General features: G+C 47.3%; 1 protein-coding gene across 7 annotated transcripts in view; it reads right to left on the bottom strand.

Annotated features, from left to right (window-relative positions):
* LOC127058304 (ankyrin repeat and fibronectin type-III domain-containing protein 1-like) overlaps positions 1-24,494 on the bottom strand; it is a 698,608-nt gene that overhangs the window by 576,939 nt on the left and 97,175 nt on the right. For 5 of the 7 annotated variants that reach the window (XM_050968080.1, XM_050968084.1, XM_050968086.1 and 2 more), the window contains exon 1: positions 3,254-3,312. Coding sequence is in view for 2 of the 7 variants with exons in the window: in XM_050968088.1 (XP_050824045.1) it covers positions 3,254-3,345 (92 nt within the window). In the remaining 5 variants the exon portion in view is untranslated. Of the gene's footprint in view, positions 1-3,253; positions 3,388-24,494 lie in introns of those variants that run through there. The other 2 variants (XM_050968088.1, XM_050968089.1) reach the window with 1 other exon arrangement.

Raw genomic sequence — 24,494 nt, 5'->3', positions numbered from 1 at the left:
AGGAACCGCGCCATCAACAGATGGGCAAAGACCGATCTGCCTTGGAACAGTGGGTAGAATGCCGAAATGGCCGCCAGGTGTACCTTAACCAAAGATTGTGACAGATTGGAGCTTAAGATGCAGCAAATTGTCCAGGATGCCTTGCGGTGGGGCCTCGTCTGCATGAATGTGATGATCCAAGGCCCAACACATGAACCACTTGCACTTCGTAGGAGGGAGGAATAGCTCAGTGGTTTAAGCATTGGCCTGCTAAACCCAAGGTTGTGAGTTCAATCCTTGAGGGGGCCATTTGGGGATTGGTCCTGCTTTGAGCAGCGGGTTGGACTAGATGATCTTCTGAGGTCCCTTCCAACTCTAATAATCTATGATTGTATGTACTGTATATTAAGTGGCCTTGGTGGAGGGTTGCCTGCTGGACACCCATGGAACACCACCATTTGTCCCCACTAAGCCACGCAGTAGCCAGGCTGTCAAATGCATCTGAACTTGGTGGCGCTGCAGCAGATTGCTGTGGATCTGGGACAGCACATCCAGTCAAAGAGGCAGCTGCAGTGGGGTGGCTGCCGAAAGACTCAGCGGCATGTTGAACCATTGTTGACGAAGCCATGCTGGGGCTATGAGGATGATTTTTGCTTTGTCTTGCTTTACCTTGAGCAGGATCCTGTGGATTAACGGCACCAGCGAGAAGGCATTCATCAGTGCGCCTAACGATGAAATCAGGGAGGTATCCACCAGGGAACACTTGTCCCTGCCCTGTGAGAACACAACGTGTGGCACTTTCTGTTCTGCCGGGATGCAAACAGGTCCACCTGGGGAGTTTTCCACCTGCAGAAGATTAGGCTGACCAGCTCCGGATGGAGCGATGATTCGTGGTGAGATGAGAAGTTCCTGCTGATAGAATCTGCCAGGATGTTCTTGGTTCAGGGCAGGTGGGTAGCTACCAGATGAATGGCATGCTGCACACAAAAGTCCCAGAGGCCAAGGACTTCCTGACAAAGGACTGAAGACCTGGTACTGCCCTGCCTGTTGATGTAATACATTGCAGTGGAATAGTCTGTGAGGACTTGCACTACCTTACATTTCAGGTGGGGCAAAAAGACCTGACAAGCCAGGCAAACCACTTTGAGCTCGCTGATGTTGATATGAAGGACAAGATCGTTGCGGAGCCAGCAGCTCTGGGTGTTGAGCTCACCCAGATGGGCTCCCCAGCCCAGATCCAACACGTCTATGACAGAGATGGGATCGCGAAGGGGACTCCCTGCAGCATCGACCTGGGATCCCGACACCAATCCAGAGACAGAAGGATGTGGTTCTGCACAGTGACCACTCAGTCCAGGGGGTGCCTGCTGGGGGTGTAGACCGAGGCTAGCCACACTTGCAGAGGCCATAGATGAAGATGGGCATAGTTGAAGTATGTGCAAGAAGCCATGGGGCTCATCAGTAGGAGGCACATGTGGACCGTGGTGAGCGGGTGGCTCTTTGTGTGAGATTAAGCTTGACATGGCCTTAAAACGCGCTTCCATAAGGAAGGTCTTGGCCCGCGTGGAGTCGTGGACCATTCTGATGAACCCTATGCATTGGACTGTCATTAATGTGGACTTTTCTTTGTTTATTAACAGGCCCAGGTCGCTGCAGGTGGACCACACCAGATCGAGGCTCCTGCACACCTGCCCCAGAGACCTGCCCTTGATAAGCCAGTCACTGAGATTCGGGAAGATCTGGACTCCTTGACATCTCATGTAAGCCGCTACCAGCACCATGCATTTGTGAAAACCCTGGGGGCTGAAGACTCATAGCAGCGAGCGAAAGACCTGGGCCAATGCAGAGACCAAGAACGTGGTGGCCCCAAGCTCTGTCCTGGCTCTAGAGACTGGTGGCACTCACTTGTCTTGTGTGAGGCCTTGCCAATGGGCTTGCCCTCTCGGGGAGCCACAGCAGGATCCACTGCCCTGCATGGTGCCATCTGCAGAGGGGGCGCTCTCCGCTCTCTCGGTGCCAGGAGCTGGCAGAGTGTCGACTGTGCTGTCGAATTGGGCCCTTTACTGCTCCCCAGAGTCGGTGATGGGTCCTTTCAGGAGGAGGAACTCCCCAGGGACAAGCCCTTCTGAAGGTCCTGAGGGGGCACAAGGCCTAAACAGAGTCCTTTGCCTGGAGCCCCCTGGTTGGGCTTGCTCGGTGCCATCTTCTTAGGTTTCTTCTTCGGCACCAGCAACAGGAGTCAGTGCCGGGAGGAACCTAGTGCCGGAGGTGTGCTCCACACTGAAGTAGAAGCACTAGGTACCACATCGGGCCACTCCGGTTTCAAAGCTTGGTGCAGGGCAGTCTGCATCAGGAGGGCCCTGAGACATATGTCGCGCTCCCTCTGAGTCCAAGGATGAAAGTTTTTACAGATGCGACAGCACTCCTTTATGTGGGATTCCACAAGACAGCTTAGAAAACTATTGTGTGGGTCACTAACAGGCATAGGCTGGTTATGTGGAGCACAGCTTAAAACCTGGGTACCGGAACATACCTCATCTGGGACAACGTCCGCTGGGACACTATCTAACGAACACTTAACAGCTGCTTAATAACTCACAAACAAGGGGTACACTATTTACAGCTAGAAGCACAAGGCTGAGGTAGAAGAAAAACCACTGGCCACTTGCAAAACAAGGGACAAAGGCGCTCAGACTGACTACCATGGGCAGTAAGAAGGGACTGAGAGGGCATAGGGCTGGCAGCGCCTGATATACTGCAATATGAACGCAGCACCCCAGAAAGCGCCACAGCCCGCCCTACAGATACCACTAAGGCAAAAGTCTCTGACATCTGTGCACATGGGTGCGCACACACCTAGAATGGAATCAACGTGAGAAGGCAATCAAAGAAGAACAACTTTATCTGCAGACAGCCAATTCCACCTTTCAGAGTCTGAATGTATGTGCCTGGAAACTCACTCACCACAACTATTATATCTTCTAACAGAAAGCAGAATCTACGTTCAGAAATTTACTCCCAAGAACACACAGAGATTCAATACTCCCACGTGTTCTCATTTGGCATGAAGCACTAGGACAGGCCTCTGTAGGATAAAGCCCTGCTTCTGTTATCTCCCCCATGTAACACTCACCTGAAAGGAACAAACTGGTTTATATCATGTCAGATGGAAGCTGCATAACAACTTGCTATTGCTCTCAGCAATCTGACCGAGAGCTCCTCATGTGTCAGCAGGGGAAGAGGGAATATTGAAGGAATGAAGGTCCTAACTCACCCTTCCACAAGGTCTGTACTTCCCCTCTCCTCGGGGTCTGGATTCACAGAAACTGGAACCAGGTTCTTGCAGACAGAAATATCATGGGCCATGACGCAGATCCAAGCTTCACCATAGCTAGACACACTTCACCACTGCAAAGGAAAGAGAAGGAAACCACCCCCATTAGCAAAAAAAAAGTCAGCATGTGCTGGTCTTCAGCATGTGGCCAAGATACTAGCAGCATCAAGAACTTCCAATTGATACACTTTTACATGTCTCTTCTTAAAATGCCAGTGTAGCACTTAGACCTTGCCTACTAGGGACCTGAACAGGCAGAACCCATGCAACAAAACAGGAAGAAACAGGACCAAGAATATTGGGAATGTTTATCCAAATCTACCACCCCACAATAAATGCTCCCTTCTCTATTTCCACATAAAGCAAGAAGCAGCCCATGCTCTGATGCTTAGCAGCTTCAAGTTTACATACATGGGTACGCAACTGTAAAGATATATACCAGGGATTGGCAACCCATGGCAAGCAAGACAATTTTTAATGGCACGCGGGGCGGGCTGAGCTGCTCAGCCTGCCACCACTCTGGCGCTTTCTGCCACCGGCTCCTGCCAGCCGGGGACCATCTGCCAGTCCCACTGAGCACCCACTGCTGGCCTGGGGGAAGGAACTCCAGGCTGGCAAGGGGCTGAGACCCTAGCTGGTAGGAGCCCGTGACTGAAACCCCAGAGCGGTGGCTGGCTGATCCATTCAGCCTGCAGCCGCTCTGGGATTCCCGCTGCTGGCCCCTTGCCAGCCGGGGTCCCCCCTGCCGCAGCCCCACTCAGCCCCCACTGCCAGCCTAGGGGAAGGAACCCCAGGCTGGCAGGGGGATGGGACTCCAGCTGGCAGGAGCCCGCAGCTGAAACCCCAGAGTCGCGGCAGGCTGAGCTGCTCGGCCTGCAGCGCTCTGGGATTCCCACTGCTGGCCCTTTGCCAGCCAGGGTCCCCCCTGTGGCAGCCCACTTACCTTGCACAGGTGCCCTTCCAGACAGGGTCCAGGCCTGCGGCCCTGCGTGGCCCTGCTCAGCCCTACCGGGGCCAGCTCACTCACCTCAGCTGCCAATCTGGGGTTCCAGTTGCTGACCTCCTGACAGCCTGGTCTAGCTCTCCAGCCCTACTCAGCCTGATTTCTGGCCTGGAATCCCTGCAGGACACCCTGGGCTCTTCTCCTGGCCTTGGATCACTGCTCTGCAGCCTCACCGCTGTGGCCTGCTGTGGCCCACTGTTCCCAGCCTGGGACAGTGAGGGTTGCACACAAGGGAAGAAGGGGTGCACCTCAACACCCCCATCTTAAAATTGCTTATCTCAGACCACACTGCATTTGATCTTGTGCCTGCCTTCTATCGCCATTTTTTTCCCCACTGAGAGTTGAAGGGAACATTTGACAAAATGGCAGCTCCTAAGAAAGTGAAGCTAGATGTCCAATCATTTCAGCCTGCTTGGTCAGATGCATTTGGGTTTATTGAAAATAAGGACCGTGCTATTTGTGCTTTCTGTTATGAAAGTGTTGTTTGTCGCATGTCAAGGGTTCGACGACATTTTGAAACGAAGCACGAGAAAACTATTCTTGATGAAGCAGACAAGACTGAATCAATCAAAAAGGCAGTAGCAGCCTATGAGAAGCAAAGTAGTGTTTTTAAAAGCTTAAGTGTAAGTAAAAATCATGCTATAGAAGGAAGTTACAAGATTGCACAGTGCATTGCAAAAAAACAGAAAGCCGTTTACAGATGGGGAATATATAAAAAGTTTTTCTCAGCAGTTTGGAGATTTTGTTCAATGATTTGCCAAATAAAGGTACAATCATATCTAGAATAAAAGAACTGCCCATCTCTGCCAGAACAGTTGAGAGATGCATAAGTGAAATGGCAGAAAACATTAAGGAAAAGCAAACGACTGCACTGAAAGACACAGCAGTGTTTAGTGTTGCAGTTGATGAGAGTGTGGATATAAATGATGTTCCACGTTTGGCAGTTGTTGCAAGATACTGTGCTTCCGATGAAATCCAAGAGGAACTTTGTTGCCTAAAACCCCTGCATGGCACAACAAAGGGGGAAGATATACTGGAAAGTTTTGTAAACCATTTTGAAGAACGAGGAGTTGATATCAGAAAAATATTTTGTGTAACAACAGATGGTGCTCCTGCCATAGTCAGAAAACAGAAGGGATTTGTAAAGTTGCTTGAAGATCAAATTGGCCATCCGACAGTCAAATATCACTGTATCATCCATTAAGAAAACCTGTGTGCTAAAATTTCTAATTCAGAGCTTAATAATGTGATGAATACAGTGGTGCGAATTGTGAATTTCCTTATTGTTCGATCTGCTTTGACTAACAGACAATTTCAAACACTGTTAGAAGAGATGGACAGTGCTTATAACGACATCCCACTTCACAGCAACATTCGGTGGCTAAATCGTGGCAAGGTTTTGGTGCACTTTGTAAACTGTTTTGATGCAATCAAGGCCTTTTTGTCAGAAAAAGAACAAAACTACCCCGAACTGGATGATGACAAATGGCTGTGTAAGTTCATGTTTCTAACTGATATCACTGCTCACCTAAACGAACTCAACCTCTGTCTCCAGCGTGCAGGGCATACAGTTCTGGATCTTTATGAAGTCTGGAAAGCATTTGTTGTGAAACTAGCAGTTTTTTCCAGAGATATTCAAACTTCTACTTTCCGCTATTTCCAACTTATAAAAGAGCTATCGACACGTTGCACTGTCAATGTCGATGAGATTGGGAAGTACATGCAAGAACTGGAATCAGAATTTTCTGACAGATTTCAAGATTTCCAGCAATTTGGCCCAATGCTTTCTTTTCTAATTAAATCTGAAAAGTTCAACGAAAGTGATTTGGATTTGTCCGTATTTCAGTGGATGGGTGTTGAAGATTCCGAAATGCAACTCATTCAGTTAAAAAGCTCAGAATTGTGGACATCAAAGTTTGTGGATCTCCGGAGCGCACTTGAAGCCACGAGAGAGATCATGGGGCCTCTATTCTGACCTGCTGGACATCCCTTAACTGTTTGAAGAAAATTGCATTTGCAATGCTTTCAGCATTTGGATCCACATACCTGTGTGAAAAGGTATTTTCACACATGAAATCTATCCTCTGTCCCTCTCGGAGCCGGTTAACAAGCGATCACTCAGAAGACTGTGTGCAGCTTAAAGTATCCAAATACCTGCCAGACATTGGAAAACTCAGCAAGGAAAAGCAAGGGCAAGGATCACACTAAACTGATAAGATCTGCATTTTAATTTAATTTTAAATAAAGCTTCTGAAACATTTTGAAAACTTTGTTTACTTTACATATAACAGTAGTTTGGTTATATACTATAGACTTATAGAGAGACCTTCTAAAACACATTAAAACGTATTACCAGCACGCGAAGCCTTAAATTAGAGTGCATAAATGAAGACTCGGCATACCACTGCTGAAAGGCTGCCAACCCCTGTTCTACCCAGTATCCAAAGAAGACTCATGAACTGCCTCTAACCCACACAGAGAAAAACAATCCATTAAGAGTGAATTGATAAATTGGTTACCCTATTGGGAAAAGAAATTAATAGAATAGAAATCTCTCTCAGAGCTATATCTGCCAATCTGTCACTAATGGAAAGCAATCAGGTCTGAACTGTGAGAAATAGTAATAAAGACGGTAAGACTACCACAGGGAGTCAGGAGAGCATGAAGTCAGGAGAGAAATGTGACCTATGCCTCCAGCAGAAGTAACTGCTTCTCAAAGGGTATGTCTACACTATGGGATTATTCAGAAATCGATTTTTGGAAACAGATTGTATAAAGTCGAGTGCATGCGGCCACACTAAGCACATTAATTCGGTGGTGTGCGTCCATGTACTGAGGCTAGCATCAACTTCCAGAGCGTTGCACTCTGGGTAGCTATCCCATAGTTCCCACAGTCTCTCCCTCTCATTGGAATTCTGGGTTGAGATCCCAATGCCTGATGGGGCCAAAAATTTGTCACGGGTGGTTATGGGTAAATGTCGTCAGTCAATTCCCCTCTCCATGAAAGCAACAGCAGACAATCATTTCGCACTCCTTTCCCTGGATTGCCCAGGCAGATGCCATAGCACGGCAACCATGGAGCCCGTTCAGCCTTTATTCACTGTCACCGTATGTCTACTAGATGCTGCTGACAGACGCGGTACTGCAGCGCTACACAGCAGCATCCCCTTGCCTTTTGCAAGTTAGCAAAGATGGTTACCAGCCCTACTGTACTGTCTGCTGCTTTGCAAGTTGGCAATGACAGTTACCAGTCATACTGTACCATCTGCTTCTGTCATGGGTGCTCCTGGCCAGCCTCGGTAAGGTCGGTCGGGGGCGAATGGACAAAAATGGGAATGACTCCCCAGGTCATTCTCTTCTTTAAGTTTTGTCTAATGGAGAGTCAGTCCTGCCTGGAATACCAGGCAAGCCTACTAAAGAACCAGAGAGGCAAACAGCCGCTCTGGGTCAGAGCCCCAGACAGCCTGCAGAAATGATGAACTGCATGCCATTCTAGGGGGTGCCCCTGCAACAACCCCACCCATTGCTTCCCTCTTCCCCCATCCCTCCTGGGCTACGGTGGCAGTTATCCCCCTGTTTGTGTGATGAAGTAATAAAGAATACAGGAATAAGAAACAACATTGACTTTATTGCCTCTTCAAGCAGAGATCAAAGGGGGGAGGGGAGGGCATTTGGCTTACAGTTAGGTAGAGTGAATCACCATTCTGCACTTGCTCAGCCTACAGTTGAAAATGGAAATCTGTGACAAGCACTATGATAGAAGCACAGGCAGGACTGAATCTCCATTTCTGTGTGGGCCTTTGATTGACACTGGTAAAATACAAAACGTCCCAGGATATGTATGTTGGGGGACAATTCTAAACGGCAGCTTAATTTTTTTATTTACAGCAAAATGTAGAGGTCTAAGTATCTGATTGTGAGCCTTGGTAGCAAGGAGTAGGCTGGGGTAGGCGTGACCACGCAGTGCTGCTGACTAGGAGAGCAGCCTGAGGCAGAAGCCTCCAGCTGCCATGATATTGCAGGCAGGAGTGAATCTCCATTAGACAAAAACTTAAAGAAGAGAATGACCTGGAATCATTCCCATTTTTGCCCAGGAGCCCCCGGCCGACCTCACGGAGGCCAGCCAGGAGCATTCATGGGATGATGACGACAGATATCAGTCCTACTGTATCATCTGCTGTCCACAAGGCAAGGCAAGGGGATGTTGCTGTGTAGCACTGCAGCACCGCGTCTGCCAGCAGCATCCAGTAGACATACGGTGAAATTGGAAAAAAGGCGAGAAACCATTTTTTTCCCTTTGCTTTCATGGGGGGGGGCGGGTCGGGTCTGATGACAGGTAACCTGAACCACCCGCGACAATGTTTTTGACTCTTCAGGCATTGGGAGCTCAGCCCAGAATTCAAATGGTTTTCGGAGAATGCGGGAACTGTGGGATAGCTACAGTCGTCAGTTGCCCCTCCCTCCCTGAGCATCCATTTGATTCTTTGGCTTTCTGGTATGCTTGTCTCAGCTCCTTAAATTTCATGCAGCACTGTGCTGAGCCCCTGTTGTGGCCTCTGTCCATCATGGCCGTGGAGATTTTTTCAAATGTTTTGGCATTTCGTCTTTTGGAACGGAGTTCTGATAGAACAGATTCATCCCCCCATACTGAGATCAGATTCAGTATCTCCCGTATGGTCCATGCTGGAGCTCTTTTTTGATTCTGGGACTGCATGGTCACCCGTGCTGATCAGCGCTCCATGTTGGGCAAACAGGAAATGAAATTCAAAAGTTCGCGAGGCTTTTCCTGTCTACCTGGCCAGTGCATTCAAGTTCAGATTGCTGTCCAGAGCGGTCACAATGGTGCACTGTGGGATACTGCCCGGAGGCCAATACCATCGAATTGCGGCCACACTAACCCTAATTCAAAATGGCAATACCGATTTCAGCGCTACTCCTCTCGTCGGGGAGGTGTACAGATATCGATATTAAGAGCCCTTTATATCAAAGTAAAAGGCTTCGTTGTGTGGATGGGTGCAGGGTTAATTCGGTTTAACGCTGCTAAATTCGAGATAAACTCGTAGTGCAGACCAGGCCAAAGAAACAAGGAACAAGCTCTTCAAAGAATGTAACCAGGCAGTACCATGATGGGCCCTCAGTTTGATATGCCCTACTGCTGAAAGGTGCTGAATCTGGAAAGACTCTACGTACTTCACACATGCACTGAAGATCTTGCAAATCCTCTCCATCAAAATTGATTTTTTTTTTGTCTGTTATGCTCTGCCTCACTTTATGAGGCATGTGCATCAAGTGCTGCTTTGCCTGTAAAGGAATATCCTTCTCTGATAGCTCAGGGATTTCTATCCTTTGGAAAGGACAAGGGAGATTGTACACTGGCTCCAAAGAACTGGAGGTGATATGTTGGTTAAAAATTCCAGTGGCTATCATTTCTACACTACTGCACCAACCGGTGCTATCCCTGCTGGAGTCACACCAGTGGTGAATCAGGGAGTTCTAGGACAAAAAGGCTAGCATAGACAAAGCCTTTGCTCCATATGGGATAATAGCTGTAACTACAGGCAACCATCATTAACACATGATCAAGGCAGTATTTCATGGAATTGCTTTTTCCGCCATATCATAATACTGTTCTCTGTATCTTCACAGCTTTCTTCTCCAAGTGCTTCACCTTCAGCCGTCTGCTTCCACATCAAAGCATGCACGATGTCATTCCATTGCCCTGTTTCTGTTGTCTCTTACCAAACTGTAGCTCTCTAAGAGGAGGTTGCATGTCTTTTAGCATCACTGGAATATAGACTATTGAAGGACGCCTGGGAAGGAACTCTCTAATTCCAGTCTGACTGTTCTGTAAACGTAGGGAGACCAGATGTCCTGATTTTATAGGGACAGTCCTGATTTGGGGGTCTTTTTCTTATATAGGCTCCTATTACCCCCAACCCCTATTCCGATTTTTCACACTTGCTGTCTGGACACCCTATGTAAACTCCAGCATCTGAACAAGGCAATATGTACATTCCTTGAAGAACCACAACAGAGTCGGTGACCTACAATACAAATGACACATTTGCCTCATTAGGGCTCGGCACAAGTGCCACCAAAGGTTGTCTGGATTGCTCAGTCAGCCATGCTTTCTATGCCAGAATCTATTCTTATTTTATTTTAGCCGGACTCCTCTATAGCATTTCTGTGAATGCACAGGATGAAAGGGAAATACGTTTCTTGCAAACACTCCATTATCTTCTTTCCCACTCTGACTATGGGTTTGGGTTAGAGAACCTTTTCTGCTGCTTGAAATACATTCTTCACAAAGGTTCAACCAAATAGTTTCCACTGGAAAACTGCAGAAGACAGAACTGCCTTTAGGTTTCCACCTGCTAACTACAGCAACAGCCATACCTTTCTTTTTGCTAGTGATTTAGAGGTCACAGACCTGGCCAAATATTTCAGACTCAGGTCAATATATCTGACAGGGAGAAAGATGCCAGGGAAATAATATTCATCATACAGCTAACAGAACCATCCTTAAGCGCTCGACAAATATTTCAGATCACTACCCAGGAAATAACTGCGTGGACAAATCAAGTGGAGGACACTGAAGTGTGCAGAGTAGCTGTTTATGCTTTATAATTTACCATAAAAGTGACCTGCAAAGGAAGAAAAATTGGATGTGTGTCCATTTGGGGCTTTTTCAACTACATACTATTAATACTCAGAAGGCTGGAAAGAGTTGGTTTCATTATCAAAACAACATTTCCCCCGCTCTTTTAGTTTTTAGATTTTAATGTGTCAGGAATAACAAGCTCTATCTTGTCAAGTTTTGCTGGAGGTCTAGAAAAGTGAAGTGGGAGTATTCTGAGCCTGCACATGAAGGAACAGAGCTGGTGGATCTTTCACAAAGAAAGGTTTTCTCCTACCTGTTTCTCCAGGATTAGAGTTAAAGAGTTTATAAAGAAAAGAGACCAAGAAAAGAACAGATAGATTGAGATAACTTCACTCACTCTGAGAAACGGATCCCCACACAAGCAGTCCCATTGAAGTCAATGGACTACTTCGGTGAATAACTGCTCATCAATGTGATCCAAAGAGTTTCAGTTGGTCTTACTAAAAATCTCTTCCTCTCAATAGATCTGGTTTTAGTCTGTTCTGAGGTCACGAGGTCACAATCTCACTAGTCCTCCAGCAAAAAACACCAGAAAAATCAGGCCTGATGTGGCCAGGGTAGAAGACAAGTTTATTTTTAAACGGGTTTTTCTTCCCCCAATATTATAAAGAAACAAAAAATTCCCAAACTTCCCCCGCCCTTCACCAGGTCACCTGTAAGCAACACATTCACCCTCCTGTCAGCTTGTTCTAAAGGAGAAGAAGTCCCCTCCTCCAAGATTGTTTAAGTGTCCTACAGATTACTCACTACAGGTGTCTTAGGAGGCAATGTATCAGTCTAGGGCTGCTGATCAACATAAACAGCTTGTCTAAGCATCTCCACTTTGTGATGACACTCGAGGCTATTTCTCCCAACTCCTTGATCAGGAATGTGTAGCTGACAAGCTTTGAGGAGCTCCTCAAGTGATATTTGTCAAAGGAGGAAGTTTCAGATAAGGTACTGGGGTTGAGGAATGCCTCTCTGAGGCAAAATTGTACTCCCCACCTATTGTCCCCAAACCCCCGCTCCCTAATCTAACCTCTCAGTCTCACTCCCACAACCCCGCTCCCATAACCTGCCCATAGTGACGTACATCACAGCAGCGTTCACTCTCCTTCCTGTGAAGTATCAGGGATAGCCACACATGCAGATGGTGCATTACATGGGGTGGGCAGGCTGTGAGGGGGCACTGAGAGTTCTCTCTCTTGGGTGCTTGGCTGACTGGTTCTTGCTCACATGCTCAGGATTAGCAGTGACCTTTGAGGGTTTTTGCCTTCCTCTGTAGCGTGTGGGTGCAGGTCACTTGCCAGGATTAACTGGGTTTATCTGGCTTAATAATTTTGCTGTGATTGTGGGGGGCCTCGAGTACTGGTGCACGTCGGTCCCTCCTATTCTCTGCCTGTGACCCATAACAGTCTAGTCTCCTGTGGACTGTGGAGATCTGGCCTAATTCTGGTTGTTGAGTTCAGTGTGTGGGTGCTGCGTGGTCCTGATGGCCTATGATATGCAGATGGTCAGACTGGAGGACCGGTGACCCCTCTGGGCCTTCAACTCTGTGATTCTGAGTGTGGCGGCTACCACATCCTCCCTCAGCCTCCCCTCTAGCTTTTAAATCCTGCCAGTCACCCACCCATCTGACCAGCCAGATGAGCACAGTGCCAGGGAACTGGCCTGGCTCCCAATTCTGATTGGAAGGTAGAGGTTATACAGAGATACAGATTTAGGTATAAACAAACCAAAAGTATTGCTTTGCACTTTTCTAGCACCCTCCATCAGAGGGACTCAACCACTTTATAAACATTGAGTTCAACCACATGATACTAATCATCACCACCCAAAAGCAACACATATTTCACTCTGTAAGCCTTCCTCAATCACTGGGACAACCAAACTGACTTCTTGCTCAGAGGAAGAGAAGGAGCTACACCTTCTTTTCTACACCCAGCATTTAAGGGATAAACTGGGCAGATGCTTCCTCCCCACTAATATCAGTAAAGCATTTCAGCACCTCCAGAGAAACACCAGATGTAGGTCTGTTGTGAAATATTCCAGACGCAGCACTCAGAGTGATCACTTCCATTGGTGCTGGAGTCCAGACAGATAGAACAATTTTGTTCCACTCACCTCCCCTACCTCATATTTCAGATACACGGCCGCTGCTGTAGATCTGAGGATTCACCTTGTGAATCAGAAATCCCATGTTATCTGCTGCTCCATGAACAGAAAGCAAGAGGGAAATTTCCCTCAATGAACATTGAGATGCAACATGTCATTAGTGTACCATTAGTGTATCAGAAGGCAATAATTTTACAGTATCTGCCTTTATAGACTGTCACTTCACAAAGTGGTTCAACAGGACAATAAACCCCGATGGGGTAAGAGACAGAATTCAAATTCACCCTAACCTCTTCCCCAAAAATGACAACAAATGTCACAATAATTCAGTCTAAAGCAACAATCTGTGTTGAACTGCTCGTATAATCCCATGCTAAAGGGACACTCCTGTCTGATTCTGTGCATGGGTTCCCGCTCAGCTCCTTGGCAGAACGCCCTTAGATCTGGGTCAGCACTAAAAGTCAGCGGTTTTTTCCATGAATTCAGAAGTCCATAAACTTGTGAAAATATGTGCACCAGGATAATGCATCCTTGAAGAAATGCAATTGTAATGGGGAGTCTGTGTCTTTGTGTCCTCCTTGTGGCTGCTGCATGTGAGGAGGTTAGAGTCTAGTACAGCTGTGAGCTAACAATTACTCAAACTGTCACAGCTGATGCTTTTAGCACTAATGGCCAGAAGTTCAAACCCCACTGATAGCCCAGTCATGGTCAGTTATACAAATTCTCAAGTAAGGGAATATTTTCTACTGGATATGGCCTGGTCACTGCTTTGAATCGCTCATAACCTCGTTAATTTTAAACCAATTTCTTTTAAATTTGGTCAATAAAAATTATGTGCGTGCAAGAGTCAAGCTTAAACAAGCCATTTTGAGTTCTCTGTCTGAAAACATATGGCCTTTTAAAAATAAAAGTACGGAAAGTGTGTATCAGGACAAACAGCTCATAAATGACTACAGTAATTGTCTTCAAAGAAAAAACATATTCTCCTTTGGCCAGAGACCAAACATGGATAATGTGAGTCCCAGATGAGAACTTTTTGTATGTAGTTCTGAATTAATCCCCAAAAGCATTTTATAGACTTATCTACAGTGTTTGCCATGCAATGGACACTATGACCAGGAGGAGGTGATGAAAGATATTCATTCGCTGCTACAGCGTTCAGCTGCAAACTTACAAATAAGGAAACATAACAGGAGTAGCACCAACTATTGCAGTGGTCCTGTCTCAGAACATCTGGCAGAAATTGGCAAGGGGCAGAACTTTCCATTCCAAGATTTGAGACACATAGATCTGAACTGCCATCTATGGTTATCTGTGTAGAGCAGAGGGTCACATGTGGTCCATAGAGAGTTGGCTTACTACATGGTGCTGATTCTCCTCCACAGCTAGACATTGAAAGTTTCCCTACTATCATTTATCCATGTAAGCCACAGATGTAGCTGCCACAGGGATGTTATACAATTGCATATAAGAGGGACAGTGACAAAAGGTAGAGCAAGTGGAGTCAGGCTATGATGAACGGGAGAGGAGGCGGGGCCATGTGCTCACAGTTGAGAAGGAGGTGATGCTAGACAATGGAGAATGGGTGGAGAGACATCCATGAGAATATATTTCAAGATGATGTGATCCACATTGCAAAGAACATGGAGCTGCTCTGTTGCTGTTTATGAACAATGTATGTGACCTGGTAATTAGGATGCTTACTACATACATACACTAGTTCAGATTAATAGCAGGCTATTAGAAAAACAAGGACGAAGAAAAGACAATGAGTCCAGACAAGGTACCTCAGGGGGGATTGAGACGCAATGCCTGAGCTATTAACTGGGAAGATCCTACCTCCTTGACTCAAGCCAAGTTACACAGCTTGTTTGGTTTGTGCTGGGCACCAACAGATCAAAAGGACAATGAACAGTTTCAAGTCTCCTCTGTCTAGAGAGGAGGTAGTTGTTTGGGAGCTGTTGGCAGGGAACAGACTGACACACACTCAGAAAGAGACACCTGCTTGAGGTCTTAAGAAGACAGACCTTCCTAGGCTTCCTATACAAGGTGGGGAGAGGTGGGCTTAGATTAAAAAAGAGACATGGGCATAGAACTTTTGTTTTGAAAACCCATTTTGCTTATATTGTCCTTTGTTCCTACCATTAAGGTTGCACACCTCATTGGTTTGAGAAACTTGCTTTGAATCACTGTATTTACTGGTATTTACTGGTCACAAGCTGCCAAAGGGAAGAAACCGCAGGTACCCGAGCCGTGTTGGACACATAGGGGTAATAAACAGGCAGGGGTGGCATGTTTGTAGAAATTTTGGTGGTGCTCAGAACCCACCCCTGCCCAAACTCCTCCCCCGCAAACTCCGCTCCCCCACCTGCCCAAGGCTCTGGGAGACAGTTTGGGTGAGGTAGGAAGTCTGGTGTGCAGGACCTAGGCTGGGGCAGGGGATTGGGGTGCAGGCTCTGGGAGGTAGTTTGGGGATGGGAGGGGTGAAGAGGGATGGCGTGCAGGGGTGAGGGCTGTGGCTGCAGATGAGGGGTTTGGAGTGTGAGAGGGGCTCAGGGAAAGAGTAGGGGTTTAGCGGGTGAGAGCTCTGGCTGGGACCTGGATCAAGGTGTTTGGGTTGCTGGAGGGGCTCAGGACGAGGATAGAAGGTTGAGGGTGCGATGGGGTGGTGAAAGCTCTGACTAGGGGTGTGGGCTCTGGGGTAGGACAGGGCTAGGGATGAGTTTGTGGTGCAGGCAGGCTGCTCTGGGACGGGGATCAGAGAGGAGGACTCCCCCCAGCCCTTTCCCTGCCAGCAGCAGCAAGCTCTGGGGGAGGAGCCCCCCTTTCCCACATCCCCAGCAACACACTCACCCCCACCACTGTCACTGCATGTGCTCCTAGGGCCCCTCTCAGGTCCAGGAATCTCCCTCGCCTCCCCCATGGTGGGTGCCGGGGGGTCTGCATGCGCCTCCTCCCCTGCTGTTTCCCTTGACTGTAGCCTCACTGGGGGTGAGGGATGGGGCTGCCTCCTTGCCCAGCATGGGGTAGGAGCAGTGACTGTGGGGGAAGGGGGCCTGTGCTGCTGGAGGGTCCTGCTGGAAAAGGGAAGGGTTTGAGGGGGAAGGGCAGGCTCAGAGTCAGTCTGCACTGGCAGTGGGAAGGGAGCCATTAGGACCCTGTGACAGCAGTTGCTGCAGGGAAGCAGCATGGAGGAGACAAAGACAGAGATGCTCTGCTCCAGGCCCGGGAAAGGCAAGCGGGTGGCGGGGGCAGCAAGTCAGGGCCACGGGACACTCGAGGGGGGCGCAGGGTGGTGCCCCAGCCCCAAATTTTGGTGGAGCTGGGCCCCTGGCTCTGAATATTGCTGTGCCCGAGCACCACGTAGGTATGGAACTCACCACCTATGTAAACAGGGCAATTCACAGAGGGCACTAACTCAGGGCCCTGTCTATGAGTGGGAGAATCACAGGTACCTGCCCCAGATGAAAGCCCTGAGACCTGAGGAGGTGCACTCAGAGGTCAGAGGGGGCAGCTAGCTCTGTAACTGTGACATACACTATAAAGTTGGAGAACTGCTGGTTTGTAGAGGATGCATCCTGTTAGAGGTGAACTGGTGGTTAATGGCTGGGAGAGAGAATATAGTGGCAGCACCAATATCCTCGGCCAGATCTTGATCTACTAGAGACTGACATCACACAAACCATGCAAAATATTTTATTAAGATTGACAGAACTCAGTATATGTCCCTTCCCTCCCCATCAATCCCTGTCATGAAACTAAAAAGCAAGATGTCCTAATTTCACTCCCAGAGAAAAGGAAAGAGGAACGCTGAGATGGAGAACACACTTTGCATTCACACCAGGCTGCCAGTGCATATGAATACCTCAGCAGGAGCTGTTCCTGATCCATTCACCTGCAGGCCTGCCTACACAGCAGCTGTAGTAATGTCCTCTAAAGAACAGCACAAGCCCCAGCTCATCCTGCCTGGAATGAGCCATGTAAGAGAAGAAAGAGACACAGCAAGGAGGGTAGAGGTATGGGGACAAGAGTTAGGAGTATGCATAGTTAGCCTAGAATATAGAAACAGGAGGAAACCCAGAGCCAAGGACACATCTGGAACGGACTTCAGGTCAGGGCCCAGCCTTGTATGTTGAAATGCAAAGAGAAGGGAGGGAATTCTGGTCACACCAGAGGAGTCATTCAGAGCCTCAATGTGAAGTTCAGGAATAAGTGAAGCAAAAGCTCCCCAAACTCCCAAGTCACCAGCATCTCTGCAGGACTAAGAGAAGCAGAGCAGGGAGGAATTAAATTAACAGCTCATGGGAAGGGGTTTTCGCTCCTCCTACAGAGAGAGCAGTTCAGTTCATGCCACGTCTAGTTGTCAGCCATGGTGATGTGCCCTCCGGGTCTACAAGAGAGGGTTTACAGCTTATCCTGACTCCTTGGCACATGGACCACAAAGCTGGGCAATGGGAACATGGGATGAACATCAACATCAGCAATTACAACAAGGGAAAAATCACCGACAATGTCTATTTAAACAAGCTGAAAATCATCTGTTCTCAGCTGCTCCCTCTATATGTAATGCATCCCAGCAGGAACACACATGTACTTCGGAGTTCATTCAAACTTCAGTGTGTGCTCCAACATGCCGTTGGCCTTGTTGGCAACGAAGGCAAACTGCTGATTTATATCCAGCTTCTCGTCCACTGAAATCCCCAGGTCCTTTTCTGCAGAACTGCTGCTTAGCCACTCGGCCCCCAGCCTGGAGCAGTGCATGGGATTCTTTCTTCCTACGTGAAGACTCTGCAATTGTCCTTGTTGAACTTCATCAGATTTCTTTTGGCCCAATCCTCCAATTTGTCTAGGTCACTCTTGACCCTATCTCTACCCTCCAGCGTATCTACCTCTCCCCTCAGCTTAGTGTCATCTGCGAACTTGCTGAGGGCGCAATTCAGCCCATCATCCAGATCATTAATAAAGATGCTGAACAAAACCGGCCCCAGGACTGACCCCTGCTGTACTCTGCTTGATACTGGCTGCCAACGAGACATTGAGCTATTGATCACTACCTCCTGAGCCCGACAATCTAGCCAGCTTTCTATCCACCTTATAGTCCATTCATCCAATCCATACTTTTTTTAACTTGCTGGCAAGAATACTGTGGGAGACCGTATCAAAAGCTTTGCAAAAGTCAAGATGTATCACATCCACCACTTTCCCCATATCCACAGAGCCAGTTATCTCATCATAGAAGGCAATCAGGTTGGTCAGGCATGACTTGTCCTTGGTGACAGCTGCAGCAGCACAACTGCAGCAGCACAGGAGCCAGCAAACAGAGCTGTAAACAGGGGAGTTTCAGTGGGAGTTTCCAGGGGGAGGTTGCAGGGGAGACTAAGACAGAGGAACCGACAAGCATGTCAAGGGATAGGGTGGTGGTCTGGTGCCTGCTGGGGGCTTGTATTATGTTGACTACCAGGCTTTAGGTGGGAAGGCCATGACTGATACAGAGGCAGCAGTGAAAGACACAATGAGGATGACTGGATGTGGAAGCTGCGGCATGTACATGATCCTGGAGGGGGCGCCTGAAAAGAGCTTTGTCTGCATGAAGTGCCGCCTGATAGAGCTGATGGAAGAGAAGATCCGAGGACTGGAGATGCAGGTGCAAACTCTGGTTGAGTTCAGAAGGGAGTTTGAGCAGACGATGGAGCACAGACACGAGGGGGCTGAAGGGACAAGCTCAGATGTGCAGATGGAAGCAGGACCAAAGAATTCAGAGGAGAGACTGCTGGGGGAGGAAAGTGGACGGTGGAAGCATGTGACTAAGAGAACCAGGCAGAGGAAAAGACGGGCCAGTGAAGGAGAAATAGAACTCAGGAACAGGTTTGCAGAGTTGGAAAATGAAGAAGAGGCACAGCAGGTGGTCGCTGAAGGAGAGAGGGCAAGGAAAAAGAGAAGAGCTGATAGTCCTGCAAGAGGAGGGGAGGAGTCAATGGAGGCAACACCAAATATAAGCCCCAGGAGGATTGCAAGGGGGAATAGGAATCGAGAGGACTTGCAGCCGGTGGGTGTGGGAGATAGACCGGAGAAGCGCACTGTCACCAGGAAAAGGCAGGTCTACGTGATTGGGGACTCCTTACTGAGAAGAATAGACAGGCCTGTGACTAGAGCTGATCGGGAGAACAGAAGGGTGTGCTGTATGCCGGGTGCTAAGATACAGGATGTGGACCTGAGGCTGAAAAGGATACTAGCAGGAGCGGGGAAGAATCCGTTGATTGTCCTTCATGTGGGAACGAATGATACGGCTAGATACTCTCTGGAATGTATCAAGGGAGACTATGCCAGACTGGGGAAGACGCTTAAGGAAATCGAGGCTCAGGTGATCTTCAGTGGGATTCTGCCAGTTCCTAGAGAAGGGCGACAAAGGTGTGACAAGATTATGGCGATCAACAGATGGCTCAGGCAGTGGTGCTACAAGGAGGGCTTTCGGATGTACGGCCATTGGGAAGCATTTACGGACAGAAGACTGTTCTCTCGGGATGGACTTCACCTGAGCAAGGAGGGAAATAGACTTCTAGGATGGAGGCTCGCCGACCTGATTAAGAGAGCTTTAAACTAGAAATTTGGGGGAGATGGTTGGGAGATGTTCAGGAGATCTCCACGCCGGAATTTAACCTTGAGAGGGAAGTAAACAAAGAGGGGATACAGCCGTGGACAGAAGAATTGGCATAAGGAGGAAGGGTAGTGTAGATAACAGACTAACAGGTGATGTTGGTGGTAGAATGTCCATGCCTAACAGGGTACGGAATGTGAGTGAAGCCAAATGGCAAAAATTAAGATGTCTGTACACTAATGCGAGGAGCCTAGGGAACAAAATGGAGGAACTAGAGCTACTGGTGCAGGAAGTGAAACCAGATATTATAGGGATAACAGAAACGTGGTGGAATAGTAGTCATGACTGGAGTACAGGTATTGAAGGCTATGTGCTGTTTAGGAAAGATAGAAATAAAGGCAAAGGTGGTGGAGTAGCATTGTACATCAATGAGGAGGTTAACTGTAAAGAAATAAGTGATGGAATGGACAAGACAGAGTTTGTCTGGGCAAAAATCACACTGGGAAAGAAAGCTACTAGAGCCTCCCCTGAGATAGTGCTTGGGGTGTGCTACAGACCGCCGGGATCTGATTTGGATATGGATAGAGACCTCTTTAATGTTTTTAAGGAAGTAAACACTAATGGGAAATGTGTGATCATGGGAGACTTTAACTTCCCAGATATAGACTGGAGGACAAGTGCTAGCAAGAATAGTAGGGATCAGATTTTTCTGGATGTGATAGCTGATGGATTCCTTCACCAAGTAGTTGAAGAACCAACAAGAGGGAATGCCATTTTAGATTTGGTTTTGGTGAGCAGTGAGGACCTCATAGAAGAAATGATTGTAGGGGACAACCTTGGTTCGAGTGATCATGAGCTAATGCAGTTCAAACTAGATGGAAGGATAAACAAAAATAGATCTGGGACTAGGGTTTTTTATTTCAAAAGGGCTAACTTTAAGGAATTAAGGAAATTAGTTAGGGAAGTGGATTGGACTGAAGAACTTGTGGATCTGAATGCGGAAGAGGCCTGGAATTACTTTAAGTCGCAGCTGCAGAAACTATCAGATGCCTGCATCCCAAGAAAGGGGAAACAAACCATAGGCAGGAGTTGTAGACCAAGCTGGATGAGCAAGCATCTCAGAGAGGTAATTAAGAAAAAGCAGAAAGCCTACAAGGAGTGGAAGAAGGGTGGGATTAGCAAGGAAAGCTATCTTAGTGAGGTCAGAACATGTAGGGATAAAGTGAGAAAGGCTAAAAGCCAAGTAGAGTTGAACCTTGCAAAGGGAATTAAAACCAATAGTAAAAGGTTCTATAGCCATATAAATAAGAAGAAAACAAAGAAAGAAGAAGTGGGACCGCTACACACTGAGGATGGAAAGGAGGTTAAGGATAACCTATGCATGGCCCAATATCTAAATAAGTATTTTGCCTCAGTCTTTAATAAGGCTAATGGGGAGCTTAGGGGTAATGGAAGGATGACAAACGGGAATGAGGATATGGAGGTGGATATTACCACATCTGAGGTAGAAGCCATACTTGAACAGCTTAATGGGACAAAATCGGAGGGCCCAGACAATCTTCATCCGAGAATATTAAAGGAACTGGCGCATGAAATTGCAAGCCCGTTAGCGAGAATTTTTAATGAATCGGTAAACTCAGGGGTTGTACCGTATGACTGGAGAATTGCTAACGTAGTTCCTATCTTTAAGAAAGGGAGAAAGAGTGATCCGAGTAACTATAGGCCTGTTAGTTTGACATCTGTAGTATGTAAGGTCTTTGGAAAAAATTTTGAAGAAGAAAATAGTTAAGGACATTGAGGTCAATGGTAATTGGGACAAAGTACAATGTGGTTTTACTAAAGGTAGATCGTGCCAAACAAACCTGATCTCCTTCTTTGAGAAGGTGACAGACTATTTAGACAAAGGAAATGCGGTAGATCTAATTTACCTCGATTTCAGTAAGGCATTTGACACGGTTCCACATGCGGAATCATTAGTCAAATTGGAAAAGATGGGGATCAATATGAGAATTGAAAGGTGGATAAGGAACTGGTTAAAGGGGAGACTCCAATGGGTCGTACTGAAGGGTGAACTGTCAGGCTGGAAGGAGGTTACTAGTGGAGTTCCTCAAGGATCAGTTCTGGGACCAATCTTATTTAACCTTTTTATTACCGACCTTGGCACAAAAAGCGGAAATGTGCTAATAAAGTTCGCAGATGATACGAAGCTGGGGAGTATTGCTAACACGGAGAAGGACCGGGATATCATACAGGAAGATCTGGATGACCTTGTAAACAGGAGTAATAGTAATAGGATGAAATTTAATAGTGAAAAGTGCAAGGTCATGCACTTAAGGATTAATAATAAGAACTTTAGATATACATTGGGGATGCATCAGTTGGAAGCAACAGAGGAGGAGAAGGACCTTGGGATATTGGTAGATCACAGGATGACTATGAGCCGCCAACGTGATATGGCCGTGAAAAAAGCTAATGCGGTTTTAGGATGGATCAGGCGAAGTATTTCCAGCAAAGATAAGGAGGTGTTAGTACCGTTATATAAGGCGCTGGTGAGACCCCACCTGGAATACTGTGTGCAGTTCTGGTCTCCCATGTTTAAGAAGGATGAATTCAAACTGGAACAGGTTCAGAGACAGGCTACTAGGATGATCCAAGGAATGGAAAACCTGTCATATGAAAGGAGACTCAAAGAGTTTGGCTTGTTTAGTCTAGCCAAAAGAAGGCTGAGGGGGGATATGCTTGCTCTTTATAAATATATCAGAGGGATTAATATTAGGGAGGGAGAGGAATTATTTAAGCTTAGTACCAATGTAGATACAAGAACAAATGGGTATAAACTGGACACTAGGAAGTTTAGACTTGAAATTAGACGAAGGTTTCTAACCATTAGAGGAGTGAAGTTCTGGAACAGCCTTCCAAGGGGAGTAGTGGGGGCAAAAGACATATCTGGCTTTAAGATTAAGCTTGATAAGTTTATGGAAGGGATGGTATGATGGGAGAGCCTAATTTTGGCAATTGATCTTTGATTATCGCCAGATAAGTATGCCCAGTGGTTGGTGATGGGATGTTGGATGGGATGGGATCTGAGTTACTGCAGAGAATTCTTTTCTGAGTGCTGGCTGGTGAGTCTTGCCCACATGCTCAGGGTTTAGCTGATCGCCATATTTGGGGTCGGGAGGGAATTTTCCTCCAGGGGAGATTGGCAGAGGCCCTGGAGGTTTTTCGCCTTCCCCTGCAGCGTGGGGCATGGGTCACTTGCTGGTGGATTCTCTGCAGCTTGAGGTCTTCAAACCACAATTTGAAGACTTCAATAACTCAGGCATAGGTTAGGGGTTTGTTATAGAAGTGGATGGGTAGGGTTCTGTGGCCTGCTTTGTGCAGGGGGTCGGACTAGATGATCACATTGGTCCCTTCTGATCCTAGAATCCATGAATCCATGTTGACTGTTCCTGATCACCTTCCTCTCCGGCAAGTGCTTCAAAATGGATTCCTTGAGGACCTGCTCCATGATTTTGCTGGGGACTGAAGTGAGGCTGACCGGTCTGTAGTTCCCCAGGTTCTCTTGCTTCCCTGTTTTAAATATGCGCACTATATTTGTCTTTTTCCAGTCATCAGGAACCTCCCCCAATCACCACGAATTTTCAACGATAATGACCAGTAGCTCTGAATCACAGCAGCCAACTCTCTCAGCACTCTTGAATGCATTAGATCTGGACCCATGGACTTGTGCACGTCCAGCTTTTCTAAACAGTCCTTAACCTGTTCCTTCACTACTGAGGGCTGCTCACCTCCTCCCCATACTGTGTTGCCCAGTGCAGCAGTCTGGGAGCTGACCTTGTCTGTGAAGACTGAGGTGAAAAAAGCATTGAGTACTTCAGCTTTATCCACATCATTTGTCACTAGGCTGCCTTCCTCATTCAGTAAGGGTCTCATACTTTCCCTGACCTTCTTCTTGTTGCTAACATACCTGTAGAAACCCTTCTTTTTGTTACCCTTTACATCCCTTTGCTAGCTGCAACTCCAACTGTGCTTTGGCCTTCCTGATTACATCCCTGCATGGTCTAGCAATATTTTTATACTCCTCTCTAGTCATCTGTCCAAATTTCCACTTCTTGTAAGCTTCCTTTTTGAGTTTAAGCTCACCAAAGATTTCACTGTTAAGCAAAGCTGGTCGCCTCCCATGTTTGCTATTCTTTCTGCACTTCGGGATGGTTTGTTCCTGTGCCCTCAATAAGGCTTCTTTAAAATACAGCCGGCTCTCCTGGACTCTTTGCCCCCCTCATATTAGCTTCCCAGGGGATCCTGCCCATCAGTTCCCTAAGGGAGTCTAAGTCTGCTTTTCTGAAGTCCAGGGTCCATATTTCGCTACTCTCCTTTCTTCCTTTTGTCAGGATCCTGAACTCAACCATCTCTGCTGTCTAGGTTGCCACCCACTTCTAATTCCCCTACCAATTCTTCCCTGTTTATAAGCAGCAGGTAGAGAGGAGCACGGCCCCTAGTCGGTTTCTCCAGCACTTATACCAGGAAGTTGTCCCCAACACTCTCCAAAAACTTCCTGGATTGTCTGTGCATTGCTGTATTGCTCTCCCAGCAGATGTCAGGGTAATTGAAGTCCCCCATTAGAACCAGGGAATGTGATCTGGAAACGGTTAGTTGTCCGAAGAAAGCCTCGTCTACCTTTCCTTCTGATCCGGTGGTCTATATCACACGCCCACCATGACATCACCCTTGTTGCTCTCGGTTCTAAACTTAACCCAAAGACTCTCAACAGGCTTTTCTCCAGTTTCAAACTGGTGCTCTGAGCAATCATACGGCTCTCTTATATACA

Source organism: Gopherus flavomarginatus, chromosome 9 (assembly GCF_025201925.1).
Source record: "Gopherus flavomarginatus isolate rGopFla2 chromosome 9, rGopFla2.mat.asm, whole genome shotgun sequence".
Taxonomy (NCBI): Eukaryota; Metazoa; Chordata; order Testudines; family Testudinidae; genus Gopherus; species Gopherus flavomarginatus.
This window is presented reverse-complemented; position numbering and strand designations above follow the sequence as displayed.